Genomic DNA, 27,492 nt, shown 5'->3' on the forward strand with positions numbered 1-27,492 from the left:
TAACCACCACCATCGATCCAAGAAAATACACACACAGCTTGCTACCATCGGTAATTAGACAACAGTGTACTGTCAGTACATACAGCTGCGGTCAATACCCACAGCACAGTATACAAAAGATACAGCGACGGACATCTCAGGTCCAGCTAAAGATAACATTTAAGGTATCACGTTTCATTACGGTCTGCATATTGTAGCGACATTTGTAAGCAACAGAAAGTTAACTTTTTCAGATGGCCGCACGCGGTTTGGGGCGAGTCTTCAATGCCTTTAATTCTGCCCTGATTATAAGACATCACAAAGTATTGGGTGATCTTCTCTAAATAAAACAATAGTGACATTCAGTCGTTTACTCATGTGGGACAACTGTTGGAATGATGGACCTATGGGCTCCTAAACAAGTTCTCTGTTTTAGACAAGTTTTGAGTTGTAAGTAGTATTATATTATAATATTTTTCAAAGTTTTCTACAAAAAAAAGATATTTATCTTGTCTAAACTCACATGTCATCTCTGTTGTCAACGGGTTTAGTATAATTTTGACTTTCACACAATTTTTATCAGGTTTCAATATTTTTATTTTAAATGTATGTCCTTTTTATTTTATAGACAAAACCATATATATGTAGCATGAAGATATTTAAACACTTTGAGAGAACATAAGCAGTTTCTTAAAGTTCTCTGCATTAACAGTCAAATAAGTTTAGCATTTTTTGGTGTAGAGAGGGCAGGATTGAGTTAACTTTTATGGAGATTTCCAGTTTAATTGCATTGGTTTGATAAATTGACCCTGGTAGACACTGACATGAAAGGGATTTGGTTACAAGGAATTGACCTCCACAAATTTCAATAGATAATTTGAAGTGTCACCTTCCATGCAAAGCAATGCAAAATATATATATCAATATGTCATTCGTCTTTAAAAGCAGTTTTATAAATTATGTTAATAACTGTAGAGTAAGTTTCTAAAGATTTTATATATATCAAGAGAGTTTCACTGTATCACCTACCTGGGTATGGATTGCCATAATTTAGGCTTTGTGGTAATCAGTCAGTGGGTGGGGGGGTGGGGGGGGTTCGGAGGTTTAATGTTTGTAACAGAATGGTATATTTAGATAGAAAAGTGCAATTTCTACTTTAAATAGGGAAAGAAAGACTAGCATTATTTCAATAAGTTGGCGTTGTCGTACCACAAAATTGTATGGAGAATTATGGTAAGATGTGTATGTGGAAGAATTTATTTTACAAACTGAAATATTCTTTGGTGACCTTGAATAAATAAAGCATGTATCTGAACTATTTCTTCTTTTACACGTATCTTTGGAATGTTGCATCTTGTGATTATTAAAATATAAGGTCTATTGCTTGTATGTGAGAGTATCTTCAAAATTCAAAGAGGTAGAAATGTTTCAAAATTAAGTGAGAAAAGATGGAATTTAAATCTCCTGTGTATTGGTGCTGTAATAGAGCTTATTAGGTATTAAGATGATACTAATAATTGTTAATAAGCTTTATGCAGGTCATGTTCATAGACGTAAGCCCTTAGGTCCATGTAAAGTACAGAGAACAGACCATTTGTTTTCTGTCTGCATTGGCTCTTTCAATGTTAACATTTTCCTAAAATTAACTTTTCTGAGAATTTTCTCTTTGCACATGAAAATGAATAGTCAGATATAGGTGTGGTATATTTTGACATCTAGCATTGCTATAGTCATGAGATGAGAATTTCCATGTCATATGACTCATCACATGACTTGTCACATGACAGATTCATGATGTGATGGCTGACGATGAGTATCCACACTAGTTTGCTGTTTTCAACCAATCTTGTCCAATATTTACTCCAAAAAAAGCCTTCAAAATATCATTTTGGTCAAATTTGTATGAACCCAACTTTCAGTTTAATATGAACTAAATTTGAACAATTCATATTGAATTATGTAAAACTGGAATTAAACATATAAGTAGGAATTAACATCTGTGATAGGTTCAGTGCTGTTTTTTGCTAATGGGTTTTGTACAGCATGTATAAACACTTTGCAGTAATGTATTGAGCGAACACATGTAGATTGGTACAGTGTGCAGTGTCTGATGCTTGGCAAGTGCATGGTATTCATTGTAAATATTTGGTTAGTTGAAAAATGCTAAGTTTGGGAGTCCTCAAGTTATGCACATTGTGTGACACCCATGCAATTGTTTCTATGACTGCATCGTTTACTAATTTCAGTAACTGTGTAGTGTTGCGATTACGGTTCGTTGATATATACAGTAGAACAGGGACTTTGGTTGCCTCCATGCACAATGTTCAGGATAAGTGATGATATCAGATGGATGGGAATGGGTGAGGTCAGGTTGAAGATAGATGAATCCAGCTAGCTTGTTCGTTCTTATATCAAGAAGCAAGTCAAATTTGTTATATTTGAAAAAAAAGTGAAGACTAGAGGGCTGTGAAGCCAGAATAATGACTACTAGATCAAGTTGTGCATGGCAACTATATCTTGTGGCAGGTTTTGCTGATACTATGATGACCCAATTAACAAGTGGGCCAGGTGTTGATCCATTCGTACCGGTGATGTATAAACATTTTATTTTCACGAGTCTGTAGTTACAAGACAAAATAAACATTCAAATGCAGTCATTTTATGATATCATTACAAAATTTCCTTAAGAATGGAAGGTGCTAGTTAGCAGATTAATCTAGTTTGTATAGTGGGAAATAACAGTCCTACACAGAAAGGACAAACAGAAATTCACGACTATTATGCTTTAGGTTATGAATTTTACTCCCATTGTCATGCAAAGCATTTGCTCTCAATGAACTATTGACTAATTTAAAGTGCTTTAATAGCTTGAAAGGTCTGAAACTCCAGGAAGTTACTGTTTGAAGCAATTTCTTAGCATGGTAAAAGTAAGAAGAAAACAATTTTCGAGAAGTAGCTGTCTTCCATGGTCTGTTCAATCCCTCTTTTAGCTAGGGCAGGAGGGGGGGGGGGGGGGGAGGTACATGATACAGGACCCACATCTCATAGCACCTTTATACAATGATATCAATATCAATCATTTATTGTTCTTTCCAGATGGACAACCGGTTTTTGTTGTACCCCTGGAAGATGCTTATCTCTTTGATGAGGGTACTTTGCTTCTAAGCTGTGAATTCAGAGGGCGCCCTCAACCAAAGATCACCTGGTACCGTGGGGGTCAAGTCATCAACCGAAGAGCGAACCACATCCAATGTTGGCGGGAGCAAGGACGGGTGGCGTGCCTTAGGATTGTATGCATCTCAATTGAAGAAGGAGGAGACTTCTGTTGTGTGGCAGAAAACAGCAAAGGAAGAGCTGAGACGAGATGCAGAGTTGATGTTGCTGGTAAGTTCATTCGATCCTTAAATGGAGGTTAGACCTTTGCCAAAAAATGTTAACAAAACCAAGAAAAGGTATAACAAATTCTTTGTATTCAGCATCAAACATGAGAAGTGATAGCATATGGGTATTTCGTAGGACATTTCATGCATGGACTGTCCAAGATACCCTGAAATATGAAAGCAAATGTAATCGTAGAATGGAAGGATTGGGAACATGCTGTAGTCATTATTCTCCAACACACTTAAATTCATATCCTACCGTGATTAATAGCACCACGCTGTCTGGATAGCCTGCGAAAAGAACACTCCCCCCTCCCCCCCCCCCCCTTTGTATCACAGTGGTTGTACAGCAATGGCCACTGTTGTGCTAACCAGAGAAATGCTAGGCTCTCACAGCTCCTTGTGTAACAGCTGCCTGTACTAACATTCTAATGGTCCTTGGGTATAATGGTTCTATTATCATTTTCCCTGTAGACTATACTAATACTGCTGACAGTTTTCACAAACTTGAACGAGAATTGAATGCTTTCATGTATATTTACTGCTGACATGGACATTTTCAAGACTACAATTAGGATAGGAACCTTGCATCACTTTTGTACTGTAGTCATAATTTTACAGTGCGTATGGATATGCAGGATTTCTGTAAGTCGTCTTCACACTTCAATGGGATCACCCCGCCTTAACAAAACTCGATATTGCCAGTTGTCTATTACCATTGACACTACCTACACTGTAGGATAGTTAGAAGAATGATTTATATGTTATAATACAGTAACTTATTGTTATATGCAGCGTAGCCTCTGCCAAACGTCATAGGCCCTACTAGCGTTAGTTACTGCAGTTGTATATAACATACAATAATTATGCATGTAATTCACAGAAATTCTCCATGACATCAAGCCTGTCTATAGAAAAACAGTCCTTAAATACACTCAAGCATTGATAATTGTTACTTGATAGTATATATATATATAAACTACCCCAAGTACTTCCATAAGGATTTAGCACACCTAATGCATTGAACAACCACCTTATGATTGAAAACACAAGTGATCTAATGGCTGGCACTACTTTCCTGTGTAAAGACAACTTTAGCTTGACCACTGAAATAGTACACTGTGTGTTTAATCATGAAATTGTGCAGAGGAGCGTTCAGTATGGCTAGCATTATTAACTTGGGTAGATATTCAATCTAAAATTTTTGGCTCAAAACAGGGGATTCTGTGGTATTTGCTATAGGCAGGGAAGATTGTAATGTCACCAGAAAATTTGTTTCAGCCTTTGACCCATGAAAAAAGCTCATATTTGAAATAAAGAATATGAGTGGTTTACATGCATACATGAATATGATCTCGTCACTGACAAAATTAATGAAAGGTGTGATCTCTAGACAATTATAGACTTTCTTTTGTCAAAATTCCATAATTACTTTTAAGTAGTTGAGGAGGCAGGTATAAAGTGCACCCATAAAATCTGACATCTCTGGATGATACCATATAAGGTTTAAGGTTGTCTTTAACTTAAAGAGAATGAAAGTCTAGACTTAAGAAATTCTATTCAGTCTTTTAGTAATCATCCCTTTCTACAAACATCATGACATTGATGTTCCTCTCTTCTCACCTTACAGAGGAACCAGATGTACCCAGTAGACCCAAAGTGGCCCTTGTTTCTTCAAAGGAAGCTTTCTTAACCTGGAAGACAGACCAGCAGCCTGGGAAACCTGACATCAGTGGTTACACACTTTTGTTCAAAGAGTATGGTAAGAATGAAGTAGTGTTTATATAACCTGACATCACTGGTTACACACTCTTGTTCAAAGTGTATAGTATGAATGTTAGTGTTAATATGACCTGACATCAGTGGTTACACACTTTTGTTCAAAGAGTATGGTAAGAATGTAGTAGTGTTAAAGTAACCTAACATCACTGGTTACACACTCTTGTTCAAAGTGTATAGTATGAATGTTAGTGTTAATATGACCTGACATCAGTGGTTACACACTTTTGTTCAAAGAGTATGGTAAGAATGTAGTAGTGTTTATATAACCTGACATCAGTGGTTATACACTCTTGTTCAAAGTGTATGGTAAGAATGTAGTAGTGTTCATATAACCTGACATCACTGGTTACCCACTCTTGTTCAAAGTGTATGGTATGAATGTGTTAATATAACCTGTCATCACTGGTTACACACTTTTGTTCAAAGAGTATGGTAAGAATGTAGTAGTGTTAATATGACCTGACATCTGTGGTTACACATTCTTGTTCAAAGAGTATGATAAGAATGTAGTATATAATCTGACATCGCTGGTATCCCCTGCCCCCCCCCCTACCTGTCAGATCCTGTGCATGCCAGTTGCTCAATGTAACCTATGTATATATATAAATTAATGGAACTCTTTGTTTTTTTGTCCCTCATTGCCTCTCCACAACAGGAGAAGAAATATGGCAGACGTACCAGTCGGAAGTAAGAGATACTTGTGTTCACATCACCAACCTAAAACCAAATACCGAGTACAGATTTCGAGCTGCCAGCATCACACAGTACGGAAAAGGACAACTCAGCAAGCCCTCAATTCTTGTCAAGACCCATCCCGATGGTAAGCAGGAGATTCGAAATTCTCCAAATGTTGATTGCCTTAAAATGATTGTTTTAATACTTATTTGTTTACGTGTCTTAAATTAATTTGGCCGTTGTATTGTGTTCTTGTAAAGCGCTTTGAGCCTTTTTTGGGGAGGAATGCGCTATATAAATATCTTCTATGTATGTATATGTATAGCTATGTGATGGTGATAGGTTGTTAATTTTATGATTTACAATTGTTATGAATGTCATCAATGATTAAAGAAACAGAATAATTGGTGATGCAATCTTGATTGAGATGCAAATTGAAAGCTGGAGAAATTACAGCAAACAGGGCTTTTCAAAAGACAAGCTGCTAGTGTACAACAGTACATCGTACAAGTGAACCAAAAGTTGGATCAATGTTTAATCTTATTGCTTTCCTGGGTCTGGTAACTTACCTCTATTAGATGGTAAAGTTTAGAAATGCTTAAGTTCTCACAAGTATTTTTATAGATTTTTATACTCTCCAAATTATTCTGAGAAATGCATGAGAGTGACTATTTAACTGGTCTTTGTTAACAATGTATACAGAAAGAGAGTAACACAGAGACTGTGAAATGTTTGATCATATCGATCCTTCCAGGCTAAGAGTGCCGTGGTTATTCATTTTAATGGAAAAGAGCAAAGAAATTTAAGGGATTCCAACCAGTCACCAATGGGTTACAAGCCCAGCCCTATACCAACTAGGCTATCCAGCCGTTGGTGGCAATCCTTATATAGAGATGTCTTTACCGGTGGAATCAGTCAGAAGCCACAGTACCTTGATTACCATGTTTTCATTCCATACAACCCAAAGAGCTACAGGGGAGAGATTTCAAGAGATATTCAGCTATTTATACACGAAAAAAAGCACAAGAAAAGTATGGCTATAATGGGATTCAAAATGGTGAAGGACCTGGATAGGTCCGTTGGTTGAGCACTGGGCTTGTAAACCAGAGGTGACTAGTTGGAATCCCATTCTAACAGTAAATTTCCATTGTCTCAAATTTCTCCTGTCCATTAACTTTATTTATTTTAAATAAATATACTTGTTAATTAATCTTATTATGACAGGTTCACCAGCCCTTTCATCAGAGATGGTCAAGACACACAGAGTGAGCCATACCAGGATGATAAGCTACAACCGAACCCTCTCAAATGAATCGGTCATCTCCGACATCGATGAGGAAGAAGACGAAGACCTGATCATAAATGACCTTAGTCTGAAGAACGACGTCAACCCAACTAAATATTACGACTTCCTTGCAGAAATTGACAGGCAGGTCTTTCATTTGCAAAGCCATATAGAAAGTGTTTATGAGAATTGTCTAGCAGGAATGTGGTGTAATACTGAGGTACAGACATGGTGCTGGTGTGGGGGAGGGAGGAGTGAGGAACGAGTGGCAGAGAGAATTGCACTTTTGTGGATGTTACTTTAAACTGATTCGTTTTAACAATGTGCTAGCAGAAAAATCCATTAGGTGTTTTACACAAAATACCATCAGTGCACATGCTTACAACCACAACCCCTCCCGCAACCAACCACATCGGGGTGAAAATTAAATTTGTGACCAACTGGTGGTTAGTTTGTGGGAGTACCTTTTGTTTTGTACCCTTAATGATTGACACTGATACAGTAAAGTTGAAATTAATGAGTTTCCTGATTTCATTGAATGCAGAATTTATCTTGCAGGTTAATTATTAAACGTTTGGAAATGGTATGGTAATGGCATTTAACTTGACATTTCTATATTACAACAAGGGCATGAATGTGGGAACCTGTTGAATTATTATTTGTTCTGTCCATTTTAGAGGAAGGTTTGCAGTTGTCAAAAAGTGCCGAAAGAAAGTCAACAGTAAAGAATATGCAGCCAAAATAACAAGGATATCAGAAAAGGACAAGAATCGCTGTTTTGAGGAGCACTGTTTATTATCCGAGCTGAAGCATACAAACATTGTCCAACTTCGTGATGCTTTCCAAACAGCAACGCACATCATTTTAATCACTGCCCGTTACTTTGCCGGAGATGTTCTGAAACATTTAACAAGGACAGATTTCTTCACGGAGGAATCTGTGGCTAATTTTTGTCTACAGATATTAGACGCCTTGCAATATTTACAGCTTAACAGTGTTCTCTACTTGGACTTACGACACGATAACCTCATGATTGAGAGTAGAAGAAGGGATCGTATTCGACTGGTGGATTTTGGAGCTGCCAGAATACTGGAAAACAAGAAGAGGATCATTCTCTCTCGACATGAGGTCATTGCAGAATTCATGTGTGAGTATTGTAGGCTAACTAGCTAAACAGCATTTCTTATCCATTCTACATTTATTGCGACCCATTTACACTATTCTCACCATTCTCACAAATTGTCTCACCAATTCTCATTAGGAATTCAAACAGTTAACAGAATGCATCTTTATTTCCACCTACAGCTCCTGAAGTAGTGGAGGGAAGTCCAGTCGAGTTTGGAACTGACATTTGGAGCCTGGGGGTCATCTTGTTCACCTGGTAAGTTCAATTGTTTCATAATTCAGCTGCACTTGACTGTGCACAGGATATAAATTATCCAAAGATTCTTCTAATAGTTTTCTAATAACTTTCAAGTTTCTAAGTGATCTTTGCTCTTCACATTTGTGTCTAAAGGTTGAGTGGCACGGCTCCGTTTCTAGCGAAGTCTGAGGAGAAGACTCTCTTTAACATCACTCGTCCCAGATGTAACATGGACCAGATACAAGATGTTGTGTCTATCGAGGCCAGGGACTTCCTCAAGAAAATCTTCATCCGAGATCCAAGGTCAGAATTCACCTATAAAAGTAAAAAAAATAGAATTTGAAAGCAAAATAATTTGAGATACCTTAATATAAACATGCTTATATGATGGATGTACATAGTGAATAAGCTCAAAATAATTATGTATTTTTCTTCTTACAGTCAGAGAATGACAGTTGGCGAATGTTTTGATCATCCATGGCTTCACTGTAGCCCTGAAATGATCGGAAAACGATCACGAGCACGTCTCATCAGTCGCAGACTTCGAAAGTACCGAAACGACTACCGCGCAAGGATTGTTTCCACACAAACCAGTCACAATATCTTTATATAAGCATTTTCAATTCACGACATGGATGTTTATTTAGGCTGCAGTTGATGTAACCAAATCACTTGGGTTTATATTACTGTTCTACTGCTGCTACCAGAAATTTCAGGCAACTTGTGTTACATACAGTGTTTTCCCACTGCTGTAACCACTTTCCATTAAGTTGGAATTGCAAAATGTTACTGGAATTACAACTGAAGTCCTTTTACAGGAATGAAAAGAAATTGCTTCAGCCAGATTAAAGCTTGGAAGAAGGCAAAACTGATTATTCAAATGATGTACAGAATAATTCCTGCTTTGATTTGCAGAGCTTGGGCAGTTGCTACAATTTGCAATAAACCTTGTATTTCTAGATCAATGTCATTGTAACCAAAAGTTAGATTGATTAACAATAATTAGTGGAAATACGCAAATAAATACAATACAGTAGTGTTCATTGTTTATGTATAATATGATGAAAGTGATGCTTTTAGTTCATTTATGTATAGGTATTTAATTCTTTGGGTTATGTAGTTATTTTCTCTTAATAATAGGTGCCTTATCGATAAAATTCTATACCTTTTTTCTATTTTCATGGTAGACAGATTATGACAAGGTTTCTACAAAAGAACATGTAGTACTGTCAACTGACTGAATATAAAAATATGCATATTGCAATTTGATAGTGGCAAGAAAAAAATGTTACTGAAACCAAATGAAAAATTGAAGTGAAAAGTGTGTTTGTGCCAAATATAAAAATACTTGCACTTATTGCAGGTACCTTACCCTAAAACTTGAAGTGAAATATGAACAAGTTTAGCCCCTGTTTTGAAACTATTGTGCCCAAGATGTTTGGTTATAAAAACTTAAAATAATGGTGACTTGTATGAGAAATGGTAGGGTCAGTAACAATATTGGCAGGTAGTTAGATTTAGCATTTGTAATGTCATATTTCCAAATATGGTGTTCTGTAACCTTTCAAAATTGGCACACAAGTGTTCAGTCGATTTGTATCACATTTGACATTTAAATCTATTATTACCCGTCAATGTAATTTGCACATTGACGGACAAGTGACAAATAAATCAGAGTCCATACCCTACAAGACTTACCTTTGCTTGTGTTTTTAATTCAAGGTAGCCTTTCTAGCAAGCAACAAATATGACACTAAGTAAAGATGAATATATATTAAAGGAGACACAAAAATCCAACCATCGTCTTTAGCTGATATGACAGAGATCTTTGTGATACAAGCTAAAACATCTTCTGCTCGGAAGTTGGTGTTGGAGTTGCCCTTTCGTTAATCTGTGATGTTACATTACAATCTGAAACCTTTTTATTTTGACACTGAAACAATCAGCATTTGTTAAACCCATCTCCAGTACATTTAAAACACATTTTTCGTAACTGGTTTGAGCAGTCCATGACAGTTGTCTCTATAACATATATAAATTATTATGGTTGGGTTGTTTCTAAACGTAAAAAAGTTGGTTGAGCTTATGCAAAACACCACAAAATCCACTTTCTCAATCTGTTGTATGTAAGAGTCAATTGCTAATAAATATCAAAACTCTGCCTCCACCTATTACACTCTGATATCAGACACACTTACTTTCATATGACTTGGAGCTATCCCTGTCCAGACTTACTACAAGCTGTTTGTGCCTTTATGGACACAACGAAAAGTTATTTAGACCTAATACAAAGCAAGGCTCAAGTAACTTGAGTAAATATGCTGAGACATTCTATATTTAATTCTATTCTATATTTAATTCTAACCTGCTGAAGGTTTCTCTTCCATGGTTCTTACAACCATTTTAAATCGCACACCAAAGGTAGGTGATCAGAGGGAAAGACTTCGTTCGGTAAGGCTGATAACCTTGTGACTTCCTCGTGTGAAGGCATTGGAACAACCCGTTCCACTCCAATGGTATCATGACTGTAAGTTACATGGTCTATGGTCTCCATAAATGCTGGGACATAATTGGTGTATGGGATGTCTGGACAAACTGATTTTAGCTTCAGTTGGTGGCTCAGCTGAATGCCTCCACAGAACTCTTCCTTTCCACCTGACAAATATAATAATAATTGAACGTTGAACAGTCCAGAATAGAATTACAATACAAGTAAAGCAGTGAACATCTACAAGAGTAATGTAATGCATTCTGACATTAAAGGATCACTTCAGGAACACTTATTTTTTGTACGTTGTAGACAGTTGAAAAACACTGCTGCAATTAACCTACCTGTGTACCAGTGCACAGAGTTAGCTGGAACATGGCCAGATGAAATAAGCTGATAGGCCCCACTCTTAGGACTGCTGTTTAGGTCTCCTAAAAAGAGTACCGACACGGTACCACCAGAATCCTTCAATAAAGAATAAAGCATAATTTATTGGTGCACTTTAAAAACAATGCAAATGCACTTCCAGAAGATAGTGTATATAAGTTTGTAAGCAATTCAGGCTCTGTCCATAAGATACAGGTCAGAGCTCTCCATACTGTCAGTTGTACTGACAGTATGAACAGTATGAATATCCTGTTTCTATTAGATAATGGCTCAGAACTGTTCATACTATCACTGACAGTATGAATATCCTGTTTCTCTTAGATAAAGCTTCAAAACTGTTCACACTGTCACTGACAAATATCCTGTTTCTCTTAGATAAGGGTTCAGAACTGGTCATACTGTCAGTTGTACTGACAGTATGAACAGTATGAATATCCTGTTTCTCTTAGATAAAGGTTCAGAACTGTTCATACTTTTACTGAGAGTATGAATATCCCGTTTCTACTAGATAAAGGCTCAGAACTGGTCATACTATCACTGACAGTATGAACATCCTGTTTTTATTAGATAAAGGTTCAGAACTGTTTATACTTTTACTGACAGTATGAATATCCTGTTTCTACTAGATAAAGGCTCAGAACTGGTCATACTATCACTGACAGTATGAAGAGAATGAAAATCCTGTTTCTTTTAGACAAAGGTTCAAAACTGTTCATACTGTCTCTAGAAGTTCTTCAAACGATATGGAGTTGTAATAACATTAAAAAAATTCCAGACTGATTAAAATCGTCTAAGTTATCATCAAAAGTATATCTTAACAAAGCAACAAAAATTACCTTCACTCTGATCAATTTTCATTTCAAAAATAAGGTGAAAAAAAAATTTCCAAGAAAAAAGTGTGATTTGCTGATTAGAACCAGTGTGTCCTGGAACACAAAGTTCTTTGAATCAAAATGGTGAAAAACCTACAATACTTCATTTTGATTTTTACTAAATATGCACTGTAACACAAAGAATTACTATAACTAATAAAAACATCCGTGTCTTACTATTAGGTACAGTTAATTACCACTGGTCTATGCCTTTGCTCACTCACCTTGTGTTGGTAAATCTTGATTAATTGTTGTATATGATGCAATATGAGCAATGTCTGCACCATTCTCACATGATTCGCATTTGGACGAAAGTAAAGATGTGTGTTTGCCACAATTAACTTCTTGCCTGGATTCCATTTATCATGTAACATGGCAACCTGCAACCAGAAATTGAAGAGGCTTAGTGATTCCTTCAGCATTTTATATGCAAAAATTGTTCTTGTACTTGAGTTCATTCCAGCTTACCATTTGAATTATTGCTATTACAAGGTTTTCAAATTTGACCAATGGTGACTTCCAATGAACTTTGAATTTCATGTAAATCAAAACATACCAATTAAGTAGTTTTGGAGTAATTGTTCACAAGGTTTCCTGAATTTGTTGACCTTTGCCCTCTGCAGAAAACAAGGATTCTCGTACTCAATATGGTGTATCCAGATACCAAGTATGAAATAAATCGAAGCTTTACCTTTTGAGTTCACAAGGCATAACACATACCTTTGGTGTTACTTTACAAGGTTTTCAAAATTTGACCAAAGGTGACCTCCTATGACCTCTGACCTCCGTGAAAAACAAGGTTTTTGCACTCACTAGGTTGTATCCATGTAATGAGTTCGAAGTTCATCCAACCTTGCATTTTAAGTAATGGAGTTAACAAAGTTTTCAGATTTGCCTAGGCTTATGGGCCCATCTGGGCCACAGGCTCACCTGGGCTATGGACATGCCTACTGTATGCCATAGACTCACCAGGGATATGAATTCACCTGCTCTATGGACACACATATGCCATGGTCTCACCTGAGCTGTGGACACACCTATGCCATGGATTCACCAGGGATATGGACTCACCTGAGCTATGGTAGTTCTACTTAATATATTTTCTAGGAAACTCTGTGATCTTGATAATGAATTCAGAAGGTCTGCATTATCAGGATCCTCCTTCAATCTGTCACCTAGAACAATATCATGTTGACCAAGTAATCTGACAAAAGAAAACAAACAAAGGGCTTTTTATCACTCTGAGTTGACTACTCATAAATTCTATTTTTTTTCTATCATTTGTTTAGAGAACCTCACACTTACCTAAAGTTCTCAATCAATTAGCTGCAATAAATTTATCAAAACTACTAAAAGTTATCTCCCATCATTTTATAATAATCAGCAGTTATTTTTACTACGAATAAGAGACCACAAATGTAGGAGAAACCCGGAAGGGCTCATGGATTCCAACTAACACATCGAGTGGCTTCCAAGTTCCAATTCAACGTTTTAACTCAATTTGGAATCTTTTCAGTTTAGAAAGTTATTTCAGATTGGAAAACTGTAGATTGCTCTTGGAAGAAAAAACCCACCTTACTATAGGTTATCGAACCCGGAACTTCCAGATTGCTAAGCCTCATTGCTTCAAATGCCACAACTTTATCCACTCAGCCACAGCACCCTATTTCTTATTTACAGGGGTTGATACTTTGTTTTGGAGTGGGAGGAGGGGGTAAATAATTTTCAAAAGTCAAATTAGTCTTCAGTAGAATTTTACTACACAAAACACTTTGAATTCAGTAGAAACACATTACATTGCAGTACTTGAAAATGGTACACCAAAAAGCTCCTGAAATGCACAAATTGTAAACTATATGAATCAGAAGGAAGTAGAGTGCTAGGTAATGTGGCAACCTCATTGTGAGTATCAAAGCTCTATCACTTACTCGTAACGATCTCTTCGGAAAAATAATGCTTCCCCTTCTGAAGTACCTCCACTCTTGCTGCAAAAAGTGCCCTCCAACCCAATGGAACTCAGAGCAGGGCTAAGGCTTCTCTCAAAATAAGTTTTGTCCACTTCTTGAAGGCAGATGATGTCACCATTATAACCTGTTTCATCGTAAGAAATAATAAGTTAACAATTAGTGATTATAATATTAAAGCAGCATTTTCCATTGGTTTTATCCAATCTTTGATACCATGTTCCATCGAAATAGGATTGATTAAACTTGACCTATGACCATGCATAGTTCAACTTAAAGAAGAAAGTACAGTATCTTAACTTCAGTTTCTGGATAACAAAATTTCACAACAAAACTATGAACAGAAACATAACAATTTAAAAAGGTTCCATAAACAGGCTAGAACGTACCACTTATTTCTTTAAGGAGAAGTTGCTGTCTATAATCACCAACCAAAAATTCTGCTGGGCAGTGAGGAAAGAGAAAGTCCCGAGAGAAATCCGAGTTGGCATACAAATCAGCTAAAAGGTTATAACACACAACGCGGAAGCTGTATTCAGAAAAACAAGAAAAATGTATTTTAGAAAGAAAGGAATCAGATATCACTCAATCAGACTACAACTATATTAGGAGTTTTAATGGGGTTGCAAAACTTGGTACTTCCTTTTTTCTTGGGTTAGAAACTTAGATGTATTGTTTTTCAATTTACGAGAATAAGATTAAATTTGCTTACTGTTAGCATCATCTGGTCTGGACAGAATCATACCAAAAAGTCATCAAAGTTTCTAAATTAAGAATAGAACCACACAATAAGCATTGGAATATATCGTTACATACTACTGTAGTTCATGAAAATCATAAGAAAAGAGAATACTTCATACATTGCACCAGTGCACCTCTCGGTAGTCTCTTTGTGACGCTGTTGAAATGGTATTTTGTCCGGGCCCGTGACTACTTTTGAAGTTGAAATGACTTCTACTGGTATTCCCTGCTTCTCACCATTGCCAGGTTTACATCTTAGAAGCAAATGCTTACCAACCTCTCTCAGAGACGGTGTAAAAGTTCTTTCATCTGAGATTACAATCCAATTCCTTTCACCTCCAATCTTTTTGGTTTCTTCACTTTGATTAATGGGAGAATTAGAATTCCCATCAACTTCTACAAACCATGAAAACTGACAGCATTCATCTTGGGTGAATTCAGTTTCTATATATGGGAACAATGGGCAACCAGCGATAAAATGTGAAGGAAGTTTTAATTTGACTATGGTTGGTATATTAACTGTAACATTGTATGTTGCTATATCTCCAATGCGCAATATTGCACCATTAATCCATGCATCGTGATTACAAGATTCTAAAGGCACCAATTTGTCCCCATCATGAAAAATGGAACATTCTGGGATGGAAACTAAGGGATTAAATTCTTCTGGAGGTTGGGTTCCTTTCTTCAACTTCTTAGCTCTGCGCTTATTTGCTTTGTCGGCAAGCTTTTTAAAATTCTGTGACATCCTGACAAATGTTTTGTCCAAAGTCTCAGTTTGACTTCTAAGAAAATTGTAATCTTTCCCTTTGAAATGAAACGAGATGTTCATCGTCTCCTTTCCATCAATGCATCGTACTACAACATTTTGTGATTCTTCCATTTTTAAATCCACTAGGTGAGACAAAGGTCTACTGCACATTACATCGAACACTTTTTTGTTAGCAAATGAAGTCCGCTTCTGGACAATATTTCTAATATTCAGCAACTTGACTGGATTTCTGATCGTGATCCCTGTTGCAAATATTCCAGTGAACTGTCGAAATAAAAACTGCATATTGGTGCTCCAAAACGCATTTCGTTCAATGTAACATTCCTTCAGTCCCAAGGTTCTACTTAATTTATGCTATACAATGCTCCATGAACACCAACGTAAATCTATACTAAATGTGTACACCAAATTCGATACACTGTTCAAAGTATAGGCGAGTAAGCTTAACGTTAAGTTCAACGTACATACATCTGCATTTCTATCGTTAGCCTAACAGATGTGTTTGTTGTTATACAATAGGCATCAAAAGAAATCTAAGACTGCCTCTGCATGTGTGAAATTGTCTCGAAAACGATCGAATGATAGACATTGTATTACAATTAATGCCGTCTCCCACTAAAACAATATAATCTCAACATCAACAGTAAGTTTCGTCGCGGTACCTGTTTTGGGTTCAAAGTTCCGTAGCGAGTTACCTGTTCTTGGTTGCATACCAATACTACGGATACCCCTACAACGGTGATGGTAAGTACAGATCAGATCACGAAGCTGTTAAGAAATTAGTCTTGGTCAAGACGGTCGTATTTTTCTGCTCGATCGTCGTTCTATACATATTTCATTTGGCTATTACAGTCAGGGATTTCTATTCACCGAACCCTAATATTGATTAGACATTCTAGGATGTGGGGGGGGGGGGGGGGTGCTGGGGAAGAGGCTCTCAAGAACATACCTCATAACAGAACTGGATGCTGCGATAACCTAATACAGGTTTGTTGTACTACTGAGGAACAAGACTATTTAGAAATCAGAATTTGCTCCGAATGAGAGACTTTTATGAAATGACTCCAAAGATACGGCACAAAACCAAACAACTTGGATCCACTCTTAGCCCTTACAAGAGAAGACTCGGGGACTGAACGGGGAGTTGAATGTTTATCAACATCCTAAACTGAACAAAATTCCTAATGTAAGTCCCAATATATGTCCCAAAAGGAAACCACATGACTTTTTGACCAACTGTAAAAATTATCTTGTTTTAATGTATAATCCATCATTTTTTTATTAAAGAATTCCCATATTTTAAGAACCTGATAATTGATGAATTTGTTGTGAGGATCAGTTATCTGACATACATGTTGAAGCTTTAAAGAATGATTTGAAGCACAAAATTAATTTTGATATGTTTGCAGACTGTTAAAACAAAATATTGCTATCAGTTCGGGCTGTATTTCTCTACCACTTTGAAGTAAAGGGTAAATTGAAAATAGATTGGCAAATTTTAGACAATGGAAAAGAACAAAGAAATAAATGGCTAGAATGGGATCTGAAACATTGACCTCTGTTGTAATTACCCAGAGGTCATTGGCTTAAATCCCGTTCTAGCTAAGAGACTTCTATGGCCTCAAATGACATGTTTACAATGTTGTACAAATTTGCTAAGGACAAATGGTGTTGAATGTCATAAAATGGTGGTATGTTGTTAATATGAAGTTAACAGAACATGTTATGGCAAAGTTATTAGTAATTTGAAACAAAGGATTATTATTTAGGCCTGCACCGAGGAGCTGATGCCATAATCACTTTATTCTTAAAGGAGCATTCCACAGATATTACAAATTTCAAAGTGAATATCTTGAAAAATCAGAATAGCTGTAGAAACATTAGCAGCAATCAATTTTGTTTTTTCTTTGGCAATAGCATATTATGACCAAAATACAAAATATCTTGAGAAATAGAACATTCTACGGTGGAGACTGAGGGATTGAATTCTTCTGGAGTTCCTTTCTTCTACTTCTTTCAGGATTTCCACACAATCTTTGAAACATATTTCAAGGACTTTTCAACATCAACATAGCCTGAACTAGTTCTGCCACAACTTACTAGAGACTTGACAATTTAAATAAATTTTTAAAACATTTTCCTTTGATTTTCAATTGATTTACAGTTATTGTTTCTTCTCCTCCATGTACAATATTATTTACAACACAGGATTGTCGGATCTTTAAGATGTCAGAACATAGGTGTGTCGGAACATATGGCAGTCACCAGTTTCCCCACATGATGATCTGTGGATATAAACTCCTGTGTACTGTAAGGGGCTGGTATTAGCTCTGGCAGCAAGGGACGCTACCCCCTTTCAGACTTCCAGTTCTTTAGCAGGTTGAAGCCTGTTACAAGAGACTGTTATAGATATCTGTACATGTAGGTCTCCAATATGAAGGAAACACCAAAGAAGGAAAAGGCCCTCACCAAAGGAGAAGTAACAGTGAAGAACAGTGAAGAACTAACTTAACTGGAAGACTGTCATAGTCTTGTATAACCCCTGAGGACACAACATAATAATGTAATTCAAGGACTTTTTATGTTCTTTTAAGGACTTTCAAGGATTATATTTTTTTGAAGTACCCGTAGGAACCCTGTCGTTAACTTTTTATGTTCTTTTAAGGATTTTCAAGGAATTTCAAGTATCCGTAGTAACCCTGTTGTTGCTCGGCAAGCTGCTTGACATTTTGAGATATTTGGGCAAAATAAAGTCCAAGGTCTTCTAAGCAAATTGTAATCTTCCCCTTTAAACGAAATAAGATGTTCATATTCTCTGTTCCACCGATGCATTGTACTGCAACATTTGATTCATCCATTTTTAATCCACAAGGTAAGATAAAGGTTTATCACAATTCAGTTAATAATCTAATTTTATGTCAGCATTTAAAGCTGTAGTATCTATTGCTCTTCCAATTGTCCCTTCTGGCTGCAAAATGCATTTCGTCCTGGGCAACACTCCTTAGGTCCAGAGTACTATTAGTTAGCTTCTGCTATGCAATAATCAATTCTCAATCACGATGCTAACTTGGTAACTAAGTTAGGCCTAGAGTTATCTTAGTACAGAGCTATAGCAAATAACTTGTTGCTATTGTTCGTCTGAGTAATATGCTATGCAGTTTTCCGTACCCAAAACACAAGCAACCAAAAACACAAGCAACCAAAACACAAGCAAAATTTAAGGCTGTCTCCTAATCAACTTTAAGGACTGAAAACTTCTTGCAACATTTTGTAAAAGGTGCACGCAAATCAGCTTTTTTTTCGGTAGCATACATATATGATGCATACCCTTAAGCTGTAGGTTTAACCGCTCGTAAATATGACACACCTTTTTATACCAACACATCATTTTGCTGTTTCACTCACAAACATCACCAAATTTAAAAAATCCACACCTTTTCAACACAACATGCTACAGTTGCTTGAAGAATTTATTATCAATACAACTACAGCTTTCAATTATGTAAACATTATTCTATTATATTACAATGATAAAATAGCAATTGGATTGGTACTCTGAAATGAAAGCTTTATGTGAAAACACATGTCAAAGTTTTACTCTAGTATTAAACTGATAAAATTTAAATTTAAATCAAGTCCAAAGGCAAAAATTTCATGTTCAAAATAAAATATTCAATGCACTTACCACAATTTACCTCATAACCAGGGATATAGCCACAATAAGTTGCATATTGATTCCTCTTTGCCACTGTCCTGGTTTAGTTGAGTCATCATGTTGAAATGTCACAATTTTTCGATGGACCTTAAAAGCCATCAACAATATCCCCAGATATTCTAGAAAGTCAAAAATGGTCACCATGTCCATTATTTCAACACTATAAAAGCAGTTATCCTCAATGAGATATTTAATTGTCTATTTAACACTCCTCAAAGGCTAAGAGTAAGACTAATTGAAGGATTGTAGCTCTTTACGAAAGTTATTTCGAAAATTTCTAACAACTTTTAGCAGGCTAAAATTTGGGGCCATCATACTGATAACCTTTTAAAGCACTGGATGTGGTGATTTGTGTGTGCTGGTATCAATTTCTGATTGAAGATGGTCAATAAGATTGAGTGCTCTGCTGTTGACCAGTTACACCACTACTAATAACTACTACACAGTTTACTGCTCAAAAGGAACATGGTTGCCATCACGACACTTCACTTCTTGCTGGATGCCTGAACTCTGTGAAGTATTGCTTCTCAACCAAAGTTACAAAAATCTGATAATTATCCTAGACAGTAAGACAAAGTTTAATAAAAGCTTCAGTGCTAATTGTTTTATGTATATTACATAATGCGAAATACTCTTGTAAGACACAAGTTTTCCCTCTTCTCAAGACTTGAAAATTGAATACACTCTGCTGGTTTATAATTCCATTAATCTAAATGCAATAAAAAAAATGCGTCGAGAGAAAGTGAAACATTTCACGGTCCATGGTCATCGATTCATCATCAAGAAGGTCAAAGGTCATCAGGTAACAGCAGAACGATAGTTATCTATGACACTGTGAATGGTCTCAAAAGCATCCTCAAATATGTCCTGAAACAAGAAAGAAACTGTCTGGCATAAAAAAAAGACAAGCACAATTTGGTCAAATTTACTTTGGAGGTTGAAAAGAGGGTTGGCTCTTCAGTTTGCCTTTACACCTCCAGAAGATTTCACAGCCAGTTAACAGTAGTATTCTACCTTGGTATGGGAGTATGAGGAGTATGCTTGTATCCTACCTTGGTATGGGAGTATGCTTGTATCCTACCTTGGTATGGGAGTATGTGGAGTATGCTTGTATCCCTCGGTATGGGAGTATATGCTAGTATTCTACCTTAGTATGGGAGTATGAGGAGTATGCTTGTATCCTACCTTGGTATGGGAGTATGTGGAGTATGCTTGTATCCCTTGGTATGGGAGTATGCTAGTATTCTACCTTAGTATGGGAGTATGAGGAGTATGCTTGTATCCTACCTTGGTATGGGAGTATGCTTGTATCCTACCTTGGTAAGGGAGTATGAGGTATGCTAGTATTCTACCTTAGTATGGGAGTATGAGGAGTATGCTTGTATCCTACCTTGGTATGGGAGTATGCTTGTATCCTACCTTGGTAAGGGAGTATGTGGAGTATGCTTGTATCCCTTGGTATGGGAGTATGCTAGTATTCTACCTTATTATGGGAGTATGAGGAGTATGCTTGTATCCTACATTGGTATGGGAGTATGCTTGTATCCTACCTTGGTAAGGGAGTATGTGGAGTATGCTTGTATCCCTTGGTATGGGAGTATGCTAGTATTCTACCTTAGTATGGGAGTATGAGGAGTATGCTTGTATCCTACCTTGGTATGGGAGTATGCTTGTATCCTACCTTGGTAAGGGAGTATGTGGAGTATGCTTGTATCCCTTGGTATGGGAGTATGCTAGTATTCTACCTTAGTATGGGAGTATGAGGAGTATGCTTGTATCCTACCTTGGTATGGGAGTATGCTTGTATCCTACCTTGGTAAGGGAGTATGTGGAGTATGCTTGTATCCCTTGGTATGGGAGTATGCTAGTATTCTACCTTAGTATGGGAGTATGAGGAGTATGCTTGTATCCTACCTTGGTATGGGAGTAAGCTTGTATTCTACCTTGGCATGGGAGTATGAGGTATGCTAGTATTCTACCTTGGTATGGGAGTATGTTTGTATCCTACCTTGGTATGGGATTATGTGGAATATGCTAGTATTCTACAATGGTATGGGAGTTTGAGGAGTATGCTGGACATTGTCTTACAGATGCTTAGGAAGGTATTTCTGATTGTGGTAGGTGGGAGGGAGGGGGACATACGATGTTATCCATTATCTCTTTCAGGGGTGTAGATGGCTATTTCTGGTTGGGGGTAAGACTGTTATCTTCTAGGATTGCACAGAGTACCAAGGGGGGGGGGGGGGACTAGTGGGAGTGCTGGGTACAAAGACCAACAAGCTGCAGCATTATCAGATATTTCTTGTTGTCACATTGCAAGTTTCAAGCACAAAAAAATACATGTCAGAGAGAGAATGCTCTGAAATTTATCTTCTTAGCAAATAATAGGGGGGAAGGGGTAAACCCCTCCCAACCATCAAAAGTAAAATCAAATAAATAAATGAATAAGTCAATGTATAGATAAAGAAACTAAAAGCTGAACACAAATGCAAAACTACGTCAAGAAAAAGAAAAATTCATATTATTGAGCAAATTTATATTTTTTAGTCATTTTGCATACCTCTGTGCATCCATATCTCCTGTACCAATGCAAGTAACCCCCGGCCTTGAGCATTGCTTTACCCTTGGTGAGACTGTTTTGAAGGTCCTCCACTACACTGGAACTGTTGCTACACAAACATATTGATCCTTCATTTGCTTTGAGGTGGAAATGTTTTGTACCTGAGGAAAGAAGAACAAATGGGAAACATTCAAGATCTAAAATTGTACTACGTTTTAATTTCTAATCTTTAATTAATGCAATTAATTATTTCTAATTTCTGATAATACCAACAAATATTTGCACAGATACTTAGTTACCCTCTACAGATCACACCATTATTATTAACTCCCAGGTAAAGATGTGATTTCTTCTGTCATGCCAAAATGCAATCTCTGCTGGGATAAGAGTTTGGCAGTACAATTTTGTATTACTACTGATAGAAGGGTATGTACTCTTTCACATCCCACAAGTCTTTCTTTTTTTTAATTTTTTAATTTTAGTATCGGTTAGTACAGGTGTTTTTCTTATTTTATATTGTTGCTTTTACATTTTATGCCTTATTGGTTCTATAAATTTAATATTTTGGATTTTGTTACTATTTGTTTTTAGGTTTTACATTTGTAAAGCGCTTTGAGCAGCTTTGCTGATTATGCGCTATATAAATATTACTTATTATTATTATTATATGGCAAGGTCTATAAACTTAATTTGACATGTTCTACCACACATATATACACATTAATTTTTCATAATTGAAAACTATAAAGAAAACTGATTATCTACTGCAAAAAACCTTTTAAAAGTATAAATAGTGAGAGGGCCTGAAGAATTTCCTGCTAGGGTGAAACATCAGCACCTCTATCTTTTTATACAATTACTTCAAACCAGAAGTTAGAAACCATGAGACAGTTGATTTCTTTTTCAGAAACATTATACACAATACATATCAACTGTTTCATAGAAATATCAAAATTAACATGAAAATGTTGCTGTGAAGAGTAATTAAAAGTTAATTGTACATTTAGTAATGAATTATTTAAATATTATCTCATGTCTCAAATCACTCATTGAACTACAAATATGATCAATAACACTGTTATGCAAAGCCAAAATTAATTACATGCAAATACAACTTTTCAGGAAGTAAAATCAACACCACACCAGTTCTATGTACAGTTTGGTACCGAATCCATATCTATATACGCACTTTAAATGTCGTCTTGGAAGGCAGTTGTTTTGTCAAATCCAAGCAGCCACATGTGCATATGGGAGAAGTGGAATGGCTTATTACTTACACTTCACATCGGTCTCCTATCCAAGTAACAGTTTTAGCTCTTTTTGGAGTTTTACAAATTGGAGACCATTTCAGATAGGGAAACAGTGGTTTTCTCTGGGATGAATAACTCACCTTATTTTGGCTGGCCAGGGGTCAAAAACCCATGGCCTCCAAAATGTAAGGTGTCATTGTTTCTAATACCACCACATATATATCCATCAATTTGACCACTGTTAGACTGACTGCTAGTCTGACAGTTGATTTAATATGGCTTTCGGATATACAGGGATTACACTGGATAACCATTTAGCCCCTTCTTCAGATTCCCTCCTGACTTCCACTTACCCTTCTTTCCTCCTTTCTTTGCCTTCCTCCGTTCTTCCCCTCCCAGTACATATTCTTCTGCTCCTCTTCTCTCCCTCCACCCCCCCCCCCCCACCACCCAATGCATTGTTTTGAATTGTGTAGTTACTTTCAAGACTGAACATTCCTTACCTTGCCAGTAGTCGACCGGATAAGGATTCCAAGACACACAGCGACAAGAGGACCGTATTGCTTTTTCTATTCCAGCAATACAGGATGGAAAAGTACGGCTTGAATCACCCCTTGCGATAACCAGATTACTGATCGAGTGAAACTGAGAGGAATTGTCAAAGAAATCTGGTTTGCATTCATTTTATTTTATCCTTTCTCCAGTTCATGCCTTATGTTCCTGAGGATTTTACTAAATCTTGCAACAAGAGGAATGTATAAAACAAGAAAAATAATCTAAATTAAATGTATTTCCTCTTGGAATGTGACTCAAAGCATCTCTCAGATAATGAAAAATGAAATTGCACAAAATTTTGTAACTGATCTGGGACAAGCAGACAGATTATTAACATTTTCATATTTTATAACATGACTACCTTTACACCTCTCCTTCTGTTGTTCTTCTTCATTTTGCTTTTATTTAGTTTTGCCCTGTTGGAGATTCCACTCCAAATTTTGCAACAGACTGAAAAAAAAAAAAAATGAGTAAAAGTAAGTGGGCCTGACATTTCGATCCTAGCAGGATCTTTTTCAGAGGCTGAATGACAAGTAACAGTAACAGAAGGGACAAAAAGATAATCGTCCCTTCTGTTACTGTAACTTGTCATTCAGCCTCTGAAGGGCGACCCTGCTAGGATCATCAGGCAAAACTTACTTTTACACAACCTGAAAAGAATTAATGTTTTCTAAGCCATAAGTTATATTTCACATATGTGTTTCATGCTCAATTTACTTCAGTAAAACTTGTTTGAAGCCAAATATGGTCCTGTTTAATTATTCAGTACAAGGAAAACACAATTCAACAGCTCTAATAACCTGAATTTCCAAACCTGCTTGTCAATCATTAAAAGACTAGAAATCTGTATTTTACAATAAATCAATGAACTACACAAAGGATACCCTCTCTCCAGATGAACTGTGTTTTCTCATGGGTTGCAGTAAACCTTTCATAATACTCTCCCAACCTGACTTGCTGCAAAGACAAAATAAATGAAAATACAAAAATAAATAAATACAGGTGACAATAATCAGTTTCATTGTCTAACTTTGTTACCAATAATAAAAGGAAAATAATTTTATCAAGTACAAGGCTGGTAGATTGGACAAACTTTTCCTGACATCATGATGGTGTACAATTGGTTATTTACTATGATGGGAAGGATGTGAGTAATGGACTGAAATATCTTGAAATAAAATTTTAAGATTAGCACCCATGTTCGAGAATGCTAGAAAACATTTAGAACATTAGGATTTTTTGTGAGAAATGAATAAACATGAAAGAATCATTTAGAGTGAAAAGATAAAACAAAAGAACTCAAATTGGTTAAAAATTGCAGACAAACTAGTAATTACAATAAAAGAAAAATAAATTGAAATAAAAGCAGTTGGTTTTTCTTTGTAAAATGACAACTCCTGCTTCTTAAAGACATAAGCAAACGACTGTATGATTGTCATAAAAAAAAAATTCATTTTGTTTCGTTTGTTTCTGCCCTTAAATCACAATGAAGTACATTTCTTAATACATAGTTATAGCAATGAGGCAGCGGGACCAGAAGTAAGATAACTTTTAGAGTCTGGTCCCTTACAAAGTAAAAACAAGAAAATTAAATTTTATATAGAGAAAGAACAAAAAAACAATAGAACTCATAGAAAACATACACATAGAGGTTTAACAGAGCTGGGTAAAAAACAGTAAAATACAATGCTCATAATAAGGCAGAACTATTCTAAATTTATTCGTTGAGTAGCTAATGTTTAAGATGTCCTTTATTTGTTGAAATTCATTCGCTATTTCTAATGTTTTCACTTAGAGAATTCCAGAGGGCGATTTTAAGATGTAAACCCTCAGTTTATCACTTTATCAGTACAATATATTTTGTACCCTGGTTTTATTTGCATAAAAAAAGTCTAGACAATTTTTATTGCCAGCAAATCATTCTGCTAGATGTCAGCATCATTCAGTGGAAAAGAAATATTTAACATTTCTGTCAAAGATGCAAAAGATGGTTAACTAGCGGGAAGTGTACCCTGGATCATATTTATCTTAGGAATGTAAAATTCAACAATTTGCTAAATTAATTAGATTTATTTTTTGAGCATTACCTTTTGATTGTCTGGTTGATGGAGATAAATTTGTAATCTGGCATTGGAGTAACAGATCTTAACAATTCCCAAGGCTCCTGGCCAGTAAGAACACCCCTGAAAAGGAAAAGTAATGTTTCTTTTAGCCAAAACCACACCCCTGTAAAGGGAAGTGATTTCTCTTTTAAAGTCATATCTACGAGAAAAGAAACTGTAAATAAACTGCTAATTTTGTAAAGTCTGCTAAAATAAAAAACAACAAAGTGATGAAGGTAAACATAAATTTGATCTTCGATGGTGAGTTATGACATAAATTAATGGATTGAATCAAAGTGTAAGAGTGCATAATAATTCACCCTCATTTTTTTTGTTAAACTTACCTTTTTTAAACCACATGTATAAAGAAAGATAATAACTGTATCAAGTTTAACACCTGGACTATAAATTGTAGACAAGAAATGTCTTCATGTTTTGGTTGTTACATGAACTAAAGGTGATTTTTACTTCTTTCTCAAACATATCACTCTTAGTCACATATGTAGCCATCACATCAAGTTGTCAGAGGTGCAAATTTTTAGCTGTCTTTACTTAAATATGAACTTTGACCTCTGTCAAGTAAACCAAGTTCCTAATGCAGATCTTATTCCCCCCCCCCACAAAAAAAAAAAGAAAAAATCCCTCTGGTAAATTGTGCACACAGATCACTACAGATATTGATAAAATCACAAATAGCACTTGAGCGACAAAACAATTGAACAGAAACCACGGCAACCACCATTTCACATACAAGAGAATCTTTTCCCCAGAATGAACCACAGATGGATGATCTAATCCACCAAAAAGTATTGGGAGTTTTTTCTTGGGTGGTAGTTTTGCCACATTTTCATGAAAATATGTACATATGACAATGAAACCTTTCAATTATAAACGTACTTACTTGACAGGATTCAAAGACTCGATGGGTAAGAAAATGCTAGCTAGGCTCTCAGCAATCTTCTTGTTCATATCCTTCATACTTGGTGAGTTCTGGGAAGTTTTTGCAGTTTGGACTTTGTTGATGAAGCTTTGAAGGATGTCGTCATTCTTAAGGAAAATGATTCCGTCTGTATACCTGTGCAACAGACATGTGAATTTTACTTGTAATTTGTGTACGAAATGCGAGTTACCAAGAGTGATTACAATGTAGAAAAGTTCATATAAGGACGCTACTGTATAGTACCTTATAGTGAGTTATGTGCAAAGCTAGCTAAGAACTACCACATATAGCTAGTAGTTCTATTAAATGTAGATGATAAGCTTGTCATTGTCAAGTCCACGTTATCTTATCAGTTTGAAGTTAGCATGTAACTTTGAAGTTAGACTGTCAGTTTGAAGTTAGACTGTCAGTTTGAAGTTACCTTGTAAGTCTGATTTTGAGCATGTCAGATTCAAGTGACCTATTCAGTATGAGATTAGCTTTAAAGTCAGCTTATCAATAGGAAGTTAGCTCAGAGCGTCAAATTTTATCTATTTTTCAGATGCCTTGTCAGCTAAAAGTTTAGCAGAGTTAGAAGTTTAGCTAGAAACAGTGCCTATACAATAGTAAATATATATCAATGAAAGTAAAGTTTATACAAATGTAGTTTGGTGAGTATGACCTTACAAGTGCAGCTATGCAG

The 27,492-nt window shown here is 36.1% G+C and overlaps 4 protein-coding genes across 17 annotated transcripts in view; 2 read left to right on the top strand and 2 right to left on the bottom strand.

Moving 5' to 3' along the window:
- LOC139964999 (protein Obscurin-like) overlaps positions 1-10,157 on the top strand; it is a 73,628-nt gene extending 63,471 nt beyond the window's left edge. For all 3 annotated transcript variants that reach the window (XM_071967134.1, XM_071967135.1, XM_071967136.1), the window contains 8 exons: positions 3,076-3,363; positions 4,990-5,121; positions 5,797-5,961; positions 7,041-7,245; positions 7,779-8,248; positions 8,407-8,482; positions 8,618-8,767; positions 8,906-10,157. In XM_071967134.1, the coding sequence (XP_071823235.1) occupies positions 3,076-3,363; positions 4,990-5,121; positions 5,797-5,961; positions 7,041-7,245; positions 7,779-8,248; positions 8,407-8,482; positions 8,618-8,767; positions 8,906-9,077 (1,658 nt within the window). In that variant the 3' untranslated portion in view covers positions 9,078-10,157. The remainder of the gene's footprint in view (positions 1-3,075; positions 3,364-4,989; positions 5,122-5,796; positions 5,962-7,040; positions 7,246-7,778; positions 8,249-8,406; positions 8,483-8,617; positions 8,768-8,905) is intronic.
- LOC139965000 (2',5'-phosphodiesterase 12-like) lies at positions 8,641-16,376 on the bottom strand. Its single transcript, XM_071967137.1, has 8 exons — positions 15,036-16,376; positions 14,565-14,704; positions 14,140-14,302; positions 13,283-13,415; positions 12,436-12,591; positions 11,297-11,417; positions 10,830-11,119; positions 8,641-8,779 (listed from the first exon to the last, which is right to left on the bottom strand). Exons 1-7 carry the CDS (start codon positions 15,971-15,973, stop codon positions 10,857-10,859), a joined length of 1,914 nt encoding a protein of 637 aa, XP_071823238.1. The 5' UTR covers positions 15,974-16,376; the 3' UTR covers positions 8,641-8,779; positions 10,830-10,856.
- LOC139965002 (tubulin delta chain-like) overlaps positions 15,222-27,492 on the bottom strand; it is a 30,066-nt gene continuing 17,795 nt past the window's right edge. For 3 of the 4 annotated variants that reach the window (XM_071967141.1, XM_071967140.1, XM_071967142.1), the window contains 6 exons: positions 26,772-26,945; positions 25,856-25,951; positions 24,653-24,725; positions 23,717-23,858; positions 21,964-22,124; positions 19,374-20,270 (listed from right to left, as the gene is read on the bottom strand). In XM_071967141.1, coding sequence (XP_071823242.1) covers positions 20,202-20,270; positions 21,964-22,124; positions 23,717-23,858; positions 24,653-24,725; positions 25,856-25,951; positions 26,772-26,945 — 715 coding nt within the window. In that variant the 3' untranslated portion in view covers positions 19,374-20,201. Of the gene's footprint in view, positions 15,361-19,373; positions 20,271-21,963; positions 22,125-23,716; positions 23,859-24,652; positions 24,726-25,855; positions 25,952-26,771; positions 26,946-27,492 lie in introns of those variants that run through there. The other variant, XR_011792154.1, reaches the window with a different exon arrangement.
- The window catches only part of LOC139965001 (ornithine decarboxylase-like), a 33,678-nt gene continuing 22,478 nt past the window's right edge, over positions 16,293-27,492 (top strand). For 4 of the 9 annotated variants that reach the window (XR_011792153.1, XR_011792147.1, XM_071967138.1 and 1 more), the window contains exons 1-2: positions 16,622-16,874; positions 17,897-18,560. The gene's annotated coding sequence lies outside the window, so the exon portion shown is untranslated. The other 5 variants (XR_011792150.1, XR_011792148.1, XR_011792149.1 and 2 more) reach the window with 5 other exon arrangements.

The sequence above is a fragment of the Apostichopus japonicus genome, chromosome 23 (genome assembly GCF_037975245.1).
Source record: "Apostichopus japonicus isolate 1M-3 chromosome 23, ASM3797524v1, whole genome shotgun sequence".
In the NCBI taxonomy this organism is placed as follows: Eukaryota; Metazoa; Echinodermata; class Holothuroidea; order Aspidochirotida; family Stichopodidae; genus Apostichopus; species Apostichopus japonicus.

Excerpts from the sequence above, each read along its gene's own strand:
- LOC139965000 (XM_071967137.1), bottom strand. The coding sequence starts at position 15,973 with ATGCAGTTTTTATTTCGACAGTTCACTGGAATATTTGCAACAGGGATC. Across the intron at positions 14,303-14,564 it reads TCTCCTTAAAGAAATAAGTG|GTTATAATGGTGACATCATC; the intron begins GTACGTTCTAGC and ends ACGATGAAACAG. Across the intron at positions 11,418-12,435 it reads TCAAGATTTACCAACACAAG|GATTCTGGTGGTACCGTGTC; the intron begins GTGAGTGAGCAA and ends TCTTTATTGAAG.